The sequence below is a fragment of the Helianthus annuus genome, chromosome 6, assembly GCF_002127325.2.
Source record: "Helianthus annuus cultivar XRQ/B chromosome 6, HanXRQr2.0-SUNRISE, whole genome shotgun sequence".
In the NCBI taxonomy this organism is placed as follows: Eukaryota; Viridiplantae; Streptophyta; class Magnoliopsida; order Asterales; family Asteraceae; genus Helianthus; species Helianthus annuus.
In genome coordinates, this window is record NC_035438.2 from 18,217,521 (window position 1) to 18,236,216 (window position 18,696).

Below are 18,696 nucleotides of genomic sequence, written 5' to 3' on the forward strand. Positions count from 1 at the left end.
ACTATGATGATCAAGATTGGAAAATGATTTAGAAAAACTTATGAAGTGCAACATATCACCACTTAAAATAATTATCAAGTTCAATTAATCATCAAGGGCAACAAATCACCAAGTGTAACATATTGTCAAAAATTGTCATTTGCAAAGTTGAAAGACCAGAGCAACAAATGATGAAGATTCAAAGTCTACAAGTTCAAGAATGAAACAATCTTCAAAGATCAAAGAATTATATATCAAGAAAATTGATTGGGGGGTTAGAGATATAATTAATCAAAACTTAATTACAAAATAATAAATTAATCTTTCTAATCTTTACTAGCAAAATCCCAATTGAACTAAACAAGTTGATAATCAATTCGAGGGATTTTGAATTTTGAAGATGGAAGAGTTGTTGGTTTCTTTTCATTTGTGGGATGTAATCATGGTGGGAGACAAAAGTTACAATAAATGTAAAGAAAACGACCATGCTTTACCGAACAACCGTCATGCTTTGAATTAGAGATTGAAGATTAAAGATCAAGAGAGAAAAAAAATAAGTTGTGGTTCACTAGTGTGATTAGTGGTATATATATTTGTAAGGGGTCTCACCTATTGATTGGTGATTGTTGTAAAACATTACTTAGAATATAGTATTGGGAGATTGTTCACCATTGTGATAGAATGGTGTTTAAAACCGTAAAGCTGGTTACTTGGTGTAGCTAGTGAAGAAGGTGAACGCTACCTTAGACTAGTGAAAGAACGTAAAGTATAACAACACTCGGTAAAACCGACACCCTCATAACAGTTCTGACACCCTAATATATCTTTAAATGTATCAATATGTCTTTATATGTACCCCGTATGTGAAAACCGAGCCCAAAATAGATAAAATAAAAATAAAATAAGTTTATTCAAGTTGAGGCGGGCCACATAGACCCACCCCAACCTTTTACGCGGGCCGTATGAAGGTGTAACCGGATTCCTTTGATTTCTTTAGTTTAGGCGGGCCGCGTAAAGGTAATTGTTAGTTGATGCGGGCCGCGAGTGTCTCAAATGGTGGCGCAGCCCGGTGATGACACGTGTCATCATCGTGGCGGACCTACACGCTGACCCAGCCAAGCTATGCGTTGACGGGATGTTGACGCGGGCCGCGTAAAGCCTTGCCTTATCTTACGCGGGCCGCGAGAAAGTCAAGATCAGACCCTATAAACAGAGGCCATCGGCTTCAGTCGACAATTCGTTCACAATTCACTTCTTAAATCACAATTTCTGTAGTGGCGTTACTATACCCGGGCATTATACCCCCTAAAATAGCGAGGTTCTGCTATGATGTAAGTATTATAACCCCTGGAGACGTATTAGATACGCTGCTCGATTGATCTAGGGTTCCGTAACGGCTGTCGTGGTTCTGCCCGACGTAGTCGTTGGAATGCCGTCTCGGGGAGGGTATTACTAATGTTAAAATGGGTTATTATACTAACACATGTGCATTTGTGTAAATTATAGATATTCACCAGGAAACCCTAAAGAATAACCTAAAACAGCAATGCGAGTAATCTCCTTTTTGCAAACTGTTTTTACAAAACCTTAAATACCTTTTCATGCGAATGACAATTATTGAGTATTTGTAAGAATACAATTATCGTGGGTATGTTGGGGTTTTGTATACAAAATTTGTTACAACCTGGTTAAGGAGTAACATTTCCACAAGTCGGGTTCGACAGTACCAACGGGTGATAATTGATATAACTTGGAAACAAATGTAATTGCGGGATCGCCCTCAATACTGTTCACTGTGAATTTTATTTAAACCTGATTAAACTGGGATTCACTCACCAGTATTTCCCACTGACAAAATGTTTTTAAAACGCGTTTCAGGTAACAAAATGTGAAAGCCAAATAGAAGGCAGCTGGACAGCACTGGAGGCTTGGAAAAGTGGCAATAAAGTTACCTAAAAATAAAATGGATGTTTTTATTAAATAAATAGGATTTATTCCTATGAAACGTGTGTATTGAAAACTTGGGTTTTTACCCATATGTTTAATGTTATAAAACATGGTGGTTTACTCTGATTAAATATTTCCTAACTACGGTCCTGATGAAAATTTCCGCTGCCAAATTGGATAAATAAATGTGATACCACCGAAACTGGCTTACGGCCGCCCGTTCCCGGGAACTAGGGACCGGGGGTTGTGACATAAAGACATACTATAGTGATAGTGGGTTGAAGAAGGGGACCACTACCTTGAATTAGTGAAGGAAATTGGTGATGTCTTCCATCTAAGATATGGTTTTTTTAGCGGAAAAACTCTTGATGAGAGGACGTAAAGTGATTTGTTAGCATCCACCTGAACCTCTATAAATTGGTTTTGACTTTCTAACCCTTAATTCTTTACTTTCGTTGTTAGGTTTCAAATAAGCGTAAACCGGTTAAATTAGTGAGTAATCGAAGAATACCTATTCACACCCCATTCTGGTTTTTCTACAATTATTTTCTGCAACCAAAACCCAAGTCACTGACACATTTTAAGTCTTATTATGGCGCATGAGTATACCATTAATTTTACAAATGTCTTTAACACTAAAATAATAATTTGCTATGACCTAATTTGAGTTTATGCAATCAAAACCAACTTAATCACACATTTTGAGTCCATGGCTCATTAGGAAATGTGCAACAGTTAAATTCACCAAATCCAATAAATATATAGGAAATACGTAATGGTGTAGGTTTGGACCCATGACATGCCACTAACAAGTATATGAGTGATCAACCATTAGACCAAAAAAATGTTGGAAATTTTGTATAGGAAAATGATTTTTTCCTATTTTGGACTAGAAATAAACATAATAAAATGAGCGGGTTTTATATATTTATTTGTGGGTTTGTGTTCTATGTCGGAAGAGCTTCGCAACGAACTAAACCACGTCCAAAACGGAGCTAAGATGAATGAGATATCGATGCTCAAATTTGGTGTTTGAAACTTGAATGCTGAAAATGTGGGAAAGTGGCACCTTGTCCCACATCGGATGAGAGATGGAACTAAAAGGGGTATTTAAGTAGGATCTCTTCATTCTTATTGTTTCATGGAAGCACTCACTAGTATACTCGCGAGCACTCGCACACACGCGCGCGCGCGTGGCGTGGGCGATGAGGCGCAATGTGTCGCTTTGATGGCGCACTTTGCACTTCGCACGCTCGCATCGCCGCGAGCCGCTTGAGAGCCGCCTTTGTATTTTTGACCGCGCGCGCGTGGTGAAGCACAAGGGTTGCAAGGACCAAGTGGTTGGTGATGTGGGATGCATGCGCATGACGTGGCAGTCATGCGCGCACGCGCACGAGTACACGTAGGCGCGCGGTTGCGCGCATGGTGCATGCGCACTGAGGTGACGTGCGCGGCGCACCTAAGTGAGCCAAAACGCCGTGACTGTGTGGCGTGCTCGTAGAGGCTCACAGGTGACGTGGCACACGTGCGCATGCGCGCATGGACCTGAGTGAGTATGGCGCACGCGCGCATGACAGTGAGCCAAGTGGACGCACCGCGCATGCGGGTGTAGACCTGCGCGCGCACCAGTGTATCTTGCGCGCGCGCACGCGGAAGCTTTCTGCTGCAGTTAATGCTAGTGCAGTTACATTCAGCGTTTGAAACTGACGAAGTTAATGCGTTTGACTGAGAATTAAGTGACGAATTAAAGTGCATTAAAGACGTCTAATGCAGTTTAATTTTCCATTTAATTCGTTTTTCAGTTTCGCCTAGACCTGCAACTATAAATAGGGTGCTACCCTATTGCAGAAATAACACCGAAAACACAAAAAGCTATCTTCTTCCTCTCTCACAAAAATCTATATCTTCTTCAAGAGTTCGAGGTACACCTTCGGGTTGGAGTCAAGACCGGCAGTGCAACTGCTTGCGGCTGTTGTATCCTGGAAACAAACGTGTTCTCCTGGGAGACACGAAATTTGTTTTAAGGGACCCGTGTCTAACACGATCCTCAGCCAAGAACAGTTTTTCTGTTCGAGTTTTCTGTCTTTGTTTTTCCTTTTTTCAGTTGTAATTGTATTTACTTTCAGTTGTAATTCTGTTATTGTTCTTGTATTTCAAGTTAATAAATTATTTTATTTATTTTACGCGATCGGATTCCTATAATCTTAAAACAAATTTTTTAAAAACACCGTTCGTGTAGAATCACAAACATATTCTGCTGTGAATTCGAACCAGTTTTGAATTCATACAGTTGTGTTTTAAAAAACAGATTTTCTTTTCTCTGTTTTGATTCAAAGTAGCGACTTTGTCAAAACAGAACTCTGTTTCTACTCCTTTCTGTCGCTGAGTTCTAAAAACCTATTGTTGTAGTCTTCAAAGTTGGACTTAGAAGCTACACGGCTGGTTTTTTCGCACTCATAAAATAATAAATTAGTGTATTTATTATTTTGAAAACAGTTTTATTAACTTGTTTTCTTGGAACTTTTCAGAATGTCGACTGAAAACATGAATACCAGCAACACTAATGTTGTCGTTGGAACCCCTGCCAACACTGTGGGAGCGTCCACAGTGGCAAATCATGCTGAACGACCCGAGAAGTTCTCGGGTCTCCACTTCAAAAGGTGGCAACAGAAGATGTTCTTCTAGTTGACCACCATGAATCTTGCGAGGTTCTTGACGGAGACCGTTCCCCAACCTGTGGAAGGGGAGACCGATGCTCAGGCTCTGAGCGCGGTAGAGGCGTGGAAGCACTCGGACTTTATATGTCGAGGCTATGTTCTCAACGATCTCTCGGATGCATTGTATAATGTGTACTATAATATCAAGACTTCCAAAGAATTATGGGAGTCCTTGGATAAAAAGTACAAAACGGAGGATGCGGGAACAAAGAAATTTGTTGTCGCCCGTTTCTTGGACTTCAAGATGGTTGATAACAAGACTGTTATGAACCAAGTCCAAGAGTTACAGATTATAGTTCATAACATCCACACTGAGGGTATGGTACTCAGCGAGATGTTTCAAGTGGCAGCCATGATTGAGAAATTACCTCCTGCTTGGTTGGATTTTAAGAATTATCTTAAACACAAGCGGAAGGAAATGACGATTGAGGAACTTGTCGTCCATCTTCGTATAGAAGAGGACAATAGGGTGGCCCAAAAAGGCACCATTTTGCAAGCTTCGGCTAAGGCAAACATGGTGGAAGTTGGGGAGTCCTCAAAGGGCAAGAAGGGCAAGGGTAAAAACAACAACAAAGGGAAAGCAAAGGTTAACAACCTTGGACCGAAAAAGGGGGCTGTGAAAAAGAAGCCTGCGCCTTTCCAAGGTACTTGTTACAATTGTAACGAGACGGGGCACCGTGCTAACCAATGCAAGAAACCAAAGCGTGAGCGTGCGCATATGGTTGATGAGGATGGTATGCCTCTGATTGCAATGATAACCGAGGAAGCGGCTATGATTGAAGAAGTCAACGCAATGGGTGAAAACCCAAAAGGATGGTTCGTTGACACGGGTGCAACCCGCCATGTTTGTGGAGACAAGGCTCTTTTCTCTACATTCAAGGAAGCGTCGGGTGAAGAAAAGCTTTATATGGGAAATAAAGCTACCGCTAGCATCAAGGGGGAAGGCACTGTCATCCTGAAGATGACGTCTGGCCAGGAGCTTACTTTGACCAACGTGCTTTATGTCCCAGAGATAAGGAAGAATCTCGTGTCGGGATGGATGCTCAACAAGTTTGGATTTCGTCCAGTGTTTGAATTGGACAATTTTGTCTTGTCTAGACGTGGAATGTTTGTTGGAAAGGGTTATTGTCACGACCCCCGACCCCATCCTGGCCGGAATCGGTGCCGTGAGCAGTCCAGTGGTACCGGTGATTATTTTGAAAAACATTGCAGCGGAAATTTCATCAGGACCGTGAGTTAGGAAAAATATCAGAGTTTAGAAACACCGGATTTTATTTAAAAAGATGGAATAAATTCCATGTTTTACAAAGGTAGCTTTTAATAAAAACAATATTTCTTAATTTGAAAATAAGCCACTTCTTGAAGTCCTTCAATGTCGGATCCAATCCTTACTCCAATTTATTGTAATTACCTGAAACGCGTTTTAAAAAGATTTTGTCAGCGGGAAATACCGAGTGAATCATTCATTTTACTAAAACGACACATTAGTTATAATTTACAGTGTTAAGATCTTTTACAATGTTTCTGATATCAACCAACTACCCACAGTACTTTACCACTCGACCCATTGGCCCACCTGTCTAATGGTGTCTGTGATTATGGTCATATCACCCAATGGCTGCCCCAATGGTGAAGATTATCAAGTAATGTGCACAATACCCCACATACCGGCTGTAACTTGGTGATTACATAAACTTAATCACTGTAAGTTATAATTCTGAAAATAATTTGGAGTATTGTAAACAGTTAACAACTCACAAACTGTGAGAAAAGAGTTTATAAAAGAAGAATAACTCACAAATCAGCATGCAGGATTGAGTTAACAAACTTCCTGATTCTACTTCTTTCGATAATTAGGCATGCACTTTATTATTCTGGATCTTCTGATGATTTTATAGTTTGTTTGATTGTAAGGGTGTAGTTGGGAGTATTCTTGGTAGTTTAACAGAATGGAATACGTATTGGTGCAAAACCCAAATCAAACCTTAACGGTAGTCATGAGATTCGAACCTTAACGAATTTCACAAAAACCGGGTTAATGATCAATACAGCTTTTACGATAACTCACGAGATCAAGTTCTCACAACGAACGACCAAGTGCGATACTTAAACTCATTCATCGAATTAACGACGAACGACAAAGTATAATACTTAAACTCATTCATCGAATTAACGACGAACGACAAAGTATAATACTTAAACTCATTCATCGAATTAACGACGAACGACAAAGTATAACCCTAATGTGGGCGGTACTTAAACATCCATTGGATATATTGATCACTCGGAAAATGAATCGTAATAGCGATTGAGTGATTATTGGCTAGAACACCAACGTATAGAGAGAAGAAGAAAAGAAATGAGCAAAGAAAAATGAATCCTAAGCTTCTTATTTATAGCAAGCAGGCAAGCACCTCAATTCATATTCTGGTCGATAAGTTGACGTGCCTACCTACCTGCTTGACGTGCTAGCTAGCTTGCTTATATATATTAATTCAGCTGCTTCACTCGTTTTTCTTGCATAACTTTTAAAATATAACGTTTTATAAAACGACGAATATGTCTTTAGAACGAGCATATTTTTATCTACGTTTTAACCTAAGTTTCATTAAAAACGGAGTAAGGAAAAAAAATAATATATTTTATTATTAATATTAAACGTTCTTATACGACCCCATATATATCTATTTTTAATAGACCTTACTTAGCTTAATTAATCTTGTTAGCTTAACTAATATCGATTAACTGATTAATTAATCATACTAAACTTAATTAGGGTTTCCTTATTGCATAATTATCATACTAAATATTAATTTTAGTGAGGGTTGTTACATCCTCCCCACCTTAATAAAAATCTCGTCCTCGAGATTTGAACTATGATATTTTCTTGGGGTTATGTTTCTTCTTTTAATTAAGAGGAATAATGTAGCGTGGAATGGAATTAAAAGATATTTTGAGGGGTATGAACATTTTTAAAAATAAAAATGATTTATAGAAACAATTGGATTTAATATTCAAAATGAACTTACTTTAATCAATTGAGGGAGATTCCGATTCGATAAATATCTATTTGTGAATGGGAGTATGGAAAATGATTTGTTAATGATTATCCGAAAATCAGTATTGTTTACTTAAATGGTACTGGACAACAGGATTTAGTGTATTGTAATCTGAGTACATAATTGTACCAAGAATATGACAAATCAAACGAATGACTTATGAATAGGGTTTAACATAGGCTACAGCTCTATTCGGATGCTACAAAGTTTTTGTAATGATTGAAAGAATTCAATAATGATGACCGAATAAATTCACCGTTTTCGAAATTGTGAGTTTCAAGGAAGCGAATCTAGATATTTTAAAAGATGAAATGTTCAAACGAATGAGATGAAATGGTATAGTTTTTCAAGGTGATTGGGTTCAAGCCAAAAGATATATGATCTATAGAAAAATGAATGTGAAGAACTTTTTTTTTTTTGGAATTAGTAAAATTCTTTGTCAGAAGAAAACTTACCTTGATTGGTACCTAAGGAAGACTTAAGATTGACCGGTTCAAAATGAAATGAAAACATGAAAATGATTCGTCAAATATTTGTAAGAAAATCAATGTGTTGCGATGGGTGATTTGTAAGAATACATGAAAAGACAATAAAGTTAGAGAATTTTTGTTTTAATACACAATTGTATTCAGATCAATATGTTTGATTAAAGATAGGTGATACTTTGATTTATTAAATTCCTTTTCCTTTTATGTTATCATAAGATGGAATAATAAATAAATATAGATAGGTTTAAATATCAAAACCCGTGGTAACTTTGACAATATACTGATATATGTTTTATAAATTGGTTTACCCAATATTCTATAACTTACGATTATTATTTTTAAAATCAAGTATGTTTAACTATAAGATTTTATAATAGGGTATTTTAAATCATAAAAGTAAAATAATAAATGTTTACTCTAATATCAAGCATACTTAAATATTGGGTTGCGTAAATGACATTTGATATTTTAATATGTATATATTATAAAAGAATATTTCTATAAGTATTTAATAGTTGTGAAATATTAATCAAGATAAAAAAAAATTATTTATAACATGTCTTGGTTATGAATATTTAGACGATTATTTAGATAATTTTATTCGTTCCTTTATTTGTTTTATGAAAATATGTTTTCTCTTTACAGTACGAAGTATATATATATATATTTCTATATATAGAAAATATTTTTACATATAATTGAAATTTATTAACTAAGTATGATGACTTAATTTATATATATATACTAAATAGTTATTATCATGGTTGGATATTGGTTAGTGCTGCCTTGTTTAAGCATAGGTGGCCAGTCCATGCCTAACTAAGGCTAGGCTATTCAATACATGCCCCTGATAATAACTCTAGTATCTAAAAATAATATTAACACTATTACTATTAATATATTATTACTAATAATAAAACTAATATTAATTATCAATAATAAATGCATAAACTTAAATGAGAATATACTTTAAACAAAAATATAATTTCTTTTCCTTAATGGTTTTAAAAAAAAAAAATTTAATTACAGAAATACTATATTGTAAGTTTCTATATATAATCAATTAAGTTTATACAATGTTTTTCGATTAATGATGATAAGGTAAGAAATATCACGAAAGACTCGATTGGTTGTAAGGACTACGGAATTTAGGACATGAAATGGTGGATCATTATTTTAGCATATAATTGTGTTAAGATTGCTTTTATAAAACAAATCAATAAAGCGGATTCAATATAAATAAATAAATAATTAAATCCTAGATTAGCGCAATCTTCAATTTTGTGAAAATGTCATTTACAAAGTGATCGTGATTAAAGAAATAATTCAGTGAAGTCGAAGGCCAAGAAAGCATGTTATGGTTCAAGAGAATTGAAGTGCTTGTCGGGACTATTTTGAATATGATGGCTTCAATCCATCATATGGGATTTTGAATTGAATACGTAATACGAGCAAGTTCAAACAATTGAACTTGGTGTAAACAAAACGAGTTCATGTATTAATAAGAAATTTTGGATATGGTTACAACAAAACCCATGTATGCTAAAGGAAATTGAGTTTTTTAAGAAACTTATTGACTCGATATCAAAGAGTCAACGTTTTGCAATAACCGTGGTTTATAAATGCAAAGATCAAGTATAGTAATACGATATTTGAACTTTTGATAAAAATAATAATTTGGAATGAAGCCCTCCAGTGGTCTTTATAAATCAAACGAACCATATGCGCAACAAATAGTGCATGTGTAAAGTGTGGATTTACCAAGAAATGAAATAGATCAATATTTGCTATTATGAAAGAATTCTTTATGGTATGATGACCATTAAAAGAACAAGAAAGTCAACTTATTATAGGCAGAAGTTAGAATTGCAACGAAAGAAATATAAGAACTTTATCTGAAATCTCGTGTGATAACCGTTGTTACGTGACAGTACCAAGGAATGTCGAATGAAATGAAATGAAATGAAATAGGGTATTTGCAAAACTATATGACTTCTTTTGTAGTGCTAATAATTATGACTCAGGTTAGACTATGCACTGATGTTTGTGAAATATTGTACCTCAGCGAGATTTTGATCGGTTATAAGATCATGTGGCAAAATACCGCTTTTTGATTAGTAGTACTTTCACCGACGAAATTAATATTGGTGTCATCGTGCCTAATTTATATTTTTCAAAGGTCTTGCCTTGGAAGTTTGTGTGTGATAAACTTTGACGTCTGTGGACGTATAATTTAAGTTTTATGTGTTTTCTTGTGCATTAGCACAACTTTACATGCTTCTTACTTGCGTTCATAATTTATGGCGTTAATAATTTATGGTAACGCATTGGTAATTCTTATATTTTTGATGGTGTCCTAACTTAATGGGTTTCCATTTATTATTATTGCTCGAGTTACGAGGTAGATGATCAAACAAAATAATGTTGGATATCGATATAGGTAAGAGATTTTTGATAAAGGAATCTAGATTTATTATTGACACATATACTTGTGCTTTATCCTTAATTATCAATTGTTATGGCTTTTGAAATTTCTTATAGATATACATATCTATATAATCATATATTTCACATGCTGTAATATACATACCCTTTATAAGGTTAATGTATTTAACAGATTCTTATTTTCAAAAACAAGTCTGATATCAGCCCATGATACTTATTTAGGGAAATCTTGTCACTTGTTTGACATTTTATATACCCCATCTTACCCGGTTCGCGCCGGAGAGGTAACCTCAGTATATCCGGACAAGCTGGAGAGTCTGCTACTCTATACCCAGTTTTGCCGGAGAAAATTTTCTATTTCCCATAAATAGTATCTTTTCAAGATTTTAAAAGTGCCTCTTTTATTAGGGCTTTTATCCAGAATTAAGAAAATTTGTATTCCCATAACATATCTTTTATTCTTGACCAAGTAATACCAAGAAACAAGAATAAATAGCAATTAAATGCTATTGCCTGCTAGTCGTTATTCTTATTGAATACCAATTATAATTATTTATACTTACATAAGTAATTTTATCTTGAAGCTTATATTAAGACAAAATTCTTAAGTTCGAGTCTAAATATCATTCAGAGTGCTATCAGATAATATTAAGTTTCTAACTTTCCGTTTAAGCTTAGGTATTATTAACACCTAATTGCTTTAAACAAGTGGCTTAGCTTATACTAAAGCATCTTTTCTTATGTTCAAGTCTAAAGGCTATCAGATGTGCTACCAGTTAATAGCAATCTCCTAACTCTTTTATTTAAGCTTAAGTATTGTTATCACAACACTTATAGGCTTAAAGCAGTGGCTTAGCTCTGATACCACCTTCTGTCACGACCCCCGACCCCATCCTGGCCAGAATCGGTGCCGTGAGCAGTCCAGTGGTACCGGTGATTATTTTGAAAAACATTGCAGCGGAAATTTCATCAGGACCGTGAGTTAGGAAAAATATCAGAGTTTAGAAACACCGGATTTTATTTAAAAAGATGGAATAAATTCCATGTTTTACAAAGGTAGCTTTTAATAAAAACAATATTTCTTAATTTGAAAATAAGCCACTTCTTGAAGTCCTTCAATGTCGGATCCAATCCTTACTCCAATTTATTGTAATTACCTGAAACGCGTTTTAAAAAGATTTTGTCAGCGGGAAATACCGAGTGAATCATTCATTTTACTAAAACGACACATTAGTTATAATTCACAGTGTTAAGATCTTTTACAATGTTTCTGATATCAACCAACTACCCACAGTACTTTACCACTCGACCCATTGGCCCACCTGTCCAATGGTGTCTGTGATTATGGTCATATCACCCAATGGCTGCCCCAATGGTGAAGATTATCAAGTAATGTGCACAATACCCCACATACCGGCTGTAACTTGGTGATTACATAAACTTAATCACTGTAAGTTATAATTCTGAAAATAATTTGGAGTATTGTAAACAGTTAACAACTCACAAACTGTGAGAAAAGAGTTTATAAAAGAAGAATAACTCACAAATCAGCATGCAGGATTGAGTTAACAAACTTCCTGATTCTACTTCTTTCGATAGTTAGGCATGCACTTTATTATTCTGGATCTTCTGATGATTTTATAGTTTGTTTGATTGTAAGGGTGTAGTTGGGAGTATTCTTGGTAGTTTAACAGAATGGAATACGTATTGGTGCAAAACCCAAATCAAACCTTAACGGTAGTCATGAGATTCGAACCTTAACGAATTTCACAAAAACCGGGTTAATGACCAATACAGCTTTTACGATAACTCACGAGATCAAGTTCTCACAACGAACGACCAAGTGCGATACTTAAACTCATTCATCGAATTAACGACGAACGACAAAGTATAATACTTAAACTCATTCATCGAATTAACGACGAACGACAAAGTATAATACTTAAACTCATTCATCGAATTAACGACGAACGACAAAGTATAACCCTAATGTGGGCGGTACTTAAACATCCATTGGATATATTGATCACTCGGAAAATGAATCGTAATAGCGATTGAGTGATTATTGGTTAGAACACCAACGTATAGAGAGAAGAAGAAAAGAAATGAGCAAAGAAAAATGAATCCTAAGCTTCTTATTTATAGCAAGCAGGCAAGCACCTCAATTCATATTCTGGTCGATAAGTTGATGTGCCTACCTACCTGCTTGACGTGCTAGCTAGCTTGCTTATATATATTAATTCAGCTGCTTCACTCGTTTTTCTTGCATAACTTTTAAAATATAACGTTTTATAAAACGACGAATATGTCTTTAGAACGAGCATATTTTTATCTACGTTTTAACCTAAGTTTCATTAAAAACGGAGTAAGGAAAAAAAATAATATATTTTATTATTAATATTAAACGTTCTTATACGACCCCATATATATCTATTTTTAATAGACCTTACTTAGCTCAATTAATCTTGTTAGCTTAACTAATATCGATTAACTGATTAATTAATCATACTAAACTTAATTAGGGTTTCCTTATTGCATAATTATCATACTAAATATTAATTTTAGTGAGGGTTGTTACAGTTATGCCCTAAATGGAATGTTCAAAATGAATGTAATGGTTGTAAACCAAAACAAGAAAATGAATGAAATTTCTACTTCTTCTTACATGGTTGGTCTTCTAATGTTTGGCATGGTAGACTAGGACATGTAAATTTTAATTCATTACGACGTTTAATTAAATTAAACTTAATACCAACATTCCATATCGAGTCCAATCACAAATGCGAGACATGTGTTGAATCCAAACTTACGAGATCATCGTTTAAATCGGTTGAACGAATAACCGAACCCCTTGATTTAATTCATACCGATGTGTGTATTTAAAAGCGGTTCCCACGCGTGGAGGAAATAAGTACTTCATCACGTTTATTGATGATTGTACGAAATATTGCTACGTGTATTTACTTAAAAGTAAAGACGAAGCAATAGAGAAGTTTATCTTGTACAAAAACGAAGTTGAGAATCAACTTAAAAAGAAGATAAAAGCTTTGAGAAGCGATCGAGGAGGTGAATATGTTGCACCTTTTGCGGATTTATGCGCAAAAAGTGGCATTGTACATGAGTGTACACCTCCTTATTCTACACAATCAAATGGCGTTGCGGAACGTAAGAACCGCACATTGAAAGAAATGATGAACGCCATGTTGATAAGCTCGGGAGTGAACCGAGAAATGTGGGGGGACGCCATTCTCTCAGCAAACTATCTTTTGAACAAGATACCGTTGAAAAATAGGGACGAAACTCCATATGAGTTATGGAGAAAAAGAAAGCCATCGTACAAATACTTGAAAGTGTGGGGGTGCCTAGCTAAGGTGATTGTACCACCTCCTAAGACTCTTAGGATAGGACCCAAAACTGTTGATTGCATTTTCATTGGATATGCACATCAAAGTAGTGCGCATCGTTTTCTTGTACATGAGTCCAAGAATCCCGATGTACACAAACACACTATCATGGAGGCAAATCCTAACATCGTCTCATATTTTGAAAATGTGTTTCCTATGTTAGGTCAAACACAAGCGACTTCATCAACAGCGGCTGATGAAACGGGTCCAAGTTCCTCTACATGGTTAGATGAACCAGGTCCAAGTTCATCTACATGGGTAGATGAGGCAGGTCCGAGTTCGTCTACGAGATTAGATGAAACTCGTGAACGACCTGAGGTCGAGGAGGGTGAGTTTAGATGAAGTAAACGACAAAGGGTTAAAAAATCTTTTGGTCCAGACTTCATGAGCTATATGGTTGAGGGTGAGCCCAATACCTACCGCGAGGCGGTTACCTCCGCAGAAGTACCTCAATGGCAAGAAGCAATTAAGAATGAAATTGATTCTATATTGCAAAATCATACTTGGGAGTTAGTAGATCTTCCACCTGGTTGTAAACCACTTGGATATCGTTGGATATTCAAAAGGAAGATGAAAGCTGATGGAAGTATTGATAAATACAAGGCAAGGTTAGTGATCAAAGGATTTAGACAAAAGGAGGGTCTAGATTACTTTGATACTTACTCGCCTGTAACGCGAATAACCTCTATACGATTGGTTCTTGCAATTGCGGCTCTAAGAAATTTGGAAGTTCACCAAATGGATGTAAAGACCGCATTTCTAAATGGCGATTTAGAAGAAGAAATTTACATGGAACAACCTGAGGGTTTTTCCGCCCCTAGAAACAAGGGTAAAGTATGTAAATTGGTCAAGTCTTTGTATGGCTTGAAGCAAGCTCCAAAACAATGGCACCAAAAGTTTGATCATGTCATGATTGACAATGGTTTCAAAATAAATGAGTGCGACAAGTGTGTTTATTTTAAAGACACACCAAGAGGTTATGTGATTTTATGTCTTTATGTAGATGATATGCTTATCATTGGGAGTGATGATAATATGATCAAATCAACAAAAGACATGTTGAAAGCAAGGTTTGACATGAAAGACATGGGTCTCGCGGATGTGATTCTTGGAGTAAAAATCACTAGAACCCAAAATGGTCTTGTGTTGAGTCAATCTCACTACGTGGACAAGATCCTTGGGAAATTCAATTCGGACGATACGAGTATAGCTCCAAGTCCAATTGATAATACCCAACGCCTAAGGAAGAATAGAGGCGAGAGTGTTTCTCAGTTAGAGTACTCAAGGATCATTGGTAGTCTAATGTATCTAATGACATGTACTAGACCCGACTTAGCGTATGCTGTGAGCAGGCTAAGTAGATACACCAGTAATCCGAGCGAGGATCATTGGAAAGCTATCACGAGGGTGCTCAGATACATAAGATACACGAGAGACTATGGATTCCATTATACCCGTGATCCAGCAGTGATCGAAGGATACACTAACGCGAACTGGATATCGGATATAAAGGATCACAGATCAACAAGTGGTTACGTGTTTACACTTACTGGCGCAACTATAGCTTGGAAGTCTTCCAAGCAAACGGTTATAGCGAGATCCACGATGGAATCCGAATTCATCGCTTTAGATAAAAGCGGGGAAGAGGCGGAGTGGCTACGTCAATTTGTGGAAGATATTCCAAGATGGCCAAAGCCGTTGACGGCGATCTGCATACATTGTGACAATCAGTCTGCTCTTGCTAGAGCACAAAGCATGATGTACAATGGCAGATCAAGGCACATTCGACGTAGACACAACACGGTACGACAACTTATCTCAACGGGTGTTATCTCAGTTGACTATGTGAGGTCAAATGAGAACATTGCGGACCCGTTAACAGAAGGCTTAAGCACAGATAAGGTGTATAGGTTGTCAAGAGGAATGGGACTAAAGCCTATAGATGAAGGGAATATGAGGGAAACCTAACCTAGTTGACTGGAGATCCCAAGATCTAGGTTCAATAGGCAAACTTAATCATAAACCCAAAGGGAGTCACTGTGGGGGGTGCCCCAAATTTCAATAAAGGGAGTTGTATACTTCCTAGTCCATTCCAATCAGTGACATGAAAGAAAGGTTAAGCATGTTGAGGTAAAGGATTTTGAGGAAATCCAAATTAACCATGATGCTTTTAATGATCTAGAGGAATCACCTATGTTAGAGAGAAGTGGGGTCGCTTCGAATGGATTTGTGGGGAGGCGCAAATCCTAGAGCTCTCGCGGAACCAGGAACGTGTTCCATGACCATGAACAGACACAACCATGAGGTCTTAACTCGACTAGGGAGAGTATTGTGTGAATGTATATTGTCGCCTACATAAATGGGGGATTGTTCAAGGACACCGCGTCTACAAGACCCTAGGAGGCTAAGTATGCTTCACAAAAGGAGGTTCAAAGGTTACACCTACCTATCTTGCAATGCTCAACTGTTGAACGTGTATCGTTGAAACTTGATAGATCGATTTCTATTCATGTGGGGGATTGTTGGAAATTTTGTATAGGAAAATGATTTTTTCCTATTTTGGACTAGAAATAAATAAAATAAAATGAGCGGGTTTTATATATTTATTTGTGGGTTTGTGTTCTATGTCGGAAGAGCTTCGCAACGAACTAAACCACGTCCAAAACGGAGCTAAGATGAATGAGATATCGATGCTCAAAGTTTGGTGTTTGAAACTTGAATGCTGAAAATGTGGGAAAGTGGCACCTTGTCCCACATCGGATGAGAGATGGAACTTAAAGGGGTATTTAAGTAGGATCTCTTCATCTTTATTGTTTCATGGAAGCACTCACTAGTGTACTCGCTAAGGGTGCGGAGCACCCTAACTCGCACTCGCACTCGCACATGCGGGAGATATTTTTCCCAGCTGTTGCCGAAATCGATAACACATGCCCGAAGCATGTCTTCAAGAGTTTGAATAGTGCGCTCAGACTGCCCATCCGTCTGAGGGTGACAGGCTGTGCTCATGTCTAATCGTGAGCCAAAAGCTTTGTGCATTGCTTGCCACAGTTCTGAAGTGAATCGTGCATCACGATCCGAAATAATAGAGGTTGGCACCACGTGCCTTGAAACAACTTCCTTGAGATATACGTCTGCTAGAGTGGAGAACTTATCCGTTTCCTTAATAGCTAGGACGTGTGCAGACTTCGTGAGTCGATCCACGATCACCCAAATAGTATCGTTCCCACGCTGAGATCTAGGTAGGCCAGTAACAAAATCCATGAAAATTTCCTCCCATTTCCATTGTGGTATCTTTGGTTGCTGAAGTATGCCTGATGGTTTCTGATATTCTGTCTTAACTCTCGCACACGTCAAACACTTGCCAACGTAAGTTGCTATGTGGGCCTTCATGCTAGGCCACCAATACATAGTTATGAGATCGTGGTACATTTTATCCGAACCTGGATGTACCGAGTAGCGAGACTTATGAGCTTCGTCCATTACAAGCTCGCGTAAGTTGCCATAAAGTGGGACCAAAATACGCCCTGTTACATAATAGGCGCCGTCTTCCCTTTGTTCTAATCGTTGCCTTGAGCCGCGTAGGGCTTCAGCCCTGACATTTTCTGGTTTCAATGCTTCGACCTGAGCATCTCGTATATGTGCAGGAAGACTAGACTGAATAGTAAGTTGTAGCGCGCGCACGCGTCTAGGCGTAGTGTCCTTTCGACTGAGGGCGTCAGCCACAACATTGGCTTTGCCTGGATGGTACTTGATAGCACATTCGTAATCATTAAGTAGCTCGACCCATCGAAGTTGCCGCATGTTCAATTCCTTCTGCTTGAAGATATGCTCGAGACTCCTGTGATCGGTGTAAATAGTGCACTTGGTACCGTACAGGTAGTGTCGCCATATCTTAAGCGTGAAAACAACAGCTCCCAGTTCTAAATCGTGCGTAGTATAGTTCCGTTCATGAACTTTAAGTTGCCGCGAAGCGTAGGCAATGACTTTATCCCTTTGCATCAATACACAACCAAGACCCTGTATTGATGCGTCACAATAATCCACGAAATCGTCTGTGTCCTCTGGCAATGAGAGGATAGGTGCGCTGCAGAGTCTATCCTTTAAGTGTTGAAAAGCTGCTTCTTATGTATTACCCCATCGATAAGTAACACCTTTCTGTGTCAGTAGTGTAAGCGGCTGTGCAATCTTTGAGAAGTCTTTAATGAACCGTCTGTAATAACCCGCCAAACCCAAGAATTGGCGTATTTCCGTTGGTGTACGTGGTGCAGGCCAGTTCCTGATCGAGTCTACCTTGGATGGATCAACATGTATCCCATCCTTGTTTACCACATGGCCTAGAAAGTGGACTTCACGGAGCCAGAAGTCGCATTTTGAAAACTTGGCGTACAGTTGTTCCGCTCGAAGAAGTTCCAAAATTAGTCGTAATGCTGCTCGCGTTCCTCCTGACTCTTGGAATAGATCAGGATGTCGTCGATGAAAACAATGACGAACTTGTCTAGATAAGGCTTGCACACTCTGTTCATAAGATCCATGAAGACTGCCGGTGCGTTTGTTAACCCGAATGGCATGACAAGAAACTCGTAGTGGCCGTAACGAGTTCTGAATGCTGTTTTGGAGACGTCCTCATCCCGGACTCTCAGCTGATGGTAGCCTGACC

General features: G+C 37.5%; 1 protein-coding gene across 1 annotated transcript; it reads left to right on the forward strand.

The window, feature by feature from the left end:
- Positions 1-5,361: 5,361 nt before the first annotated feature.
- Positions 5,362-14,381, forward strand: LOC110944466. The gene is made up of 2 exons (XM_022186131.1): positions 5,362-5,764; positions 14,203-14,381. Exons 1-2 carry the CDS (start codon positions 5,362-5,364, stop codon positions 14,379-14,381), a joined length of 582 nt encoding a protein of 193 aa, XP_022041823.1.
- Positions 14,382-18,696: the final 4,315 nt, after the last annotated feature.

Excerpts from the sequence above, each read along its gene's own strand:
- LOC110944466 (XM_022186131.1), top strand. The coding sequence starts at position 5,362 with ATGGTTGATGAGGATGGTATGCCTCTGATTGCAATGATAACCGAGGAA. Across the intron at positions 5,765-14,202 it reads TGGAATGTTTGTTGGAAAGG|GTCAAACACAAGCGACTTCA; the intron begins GTTATTGTCACG and ends TTCCTATGTTAG.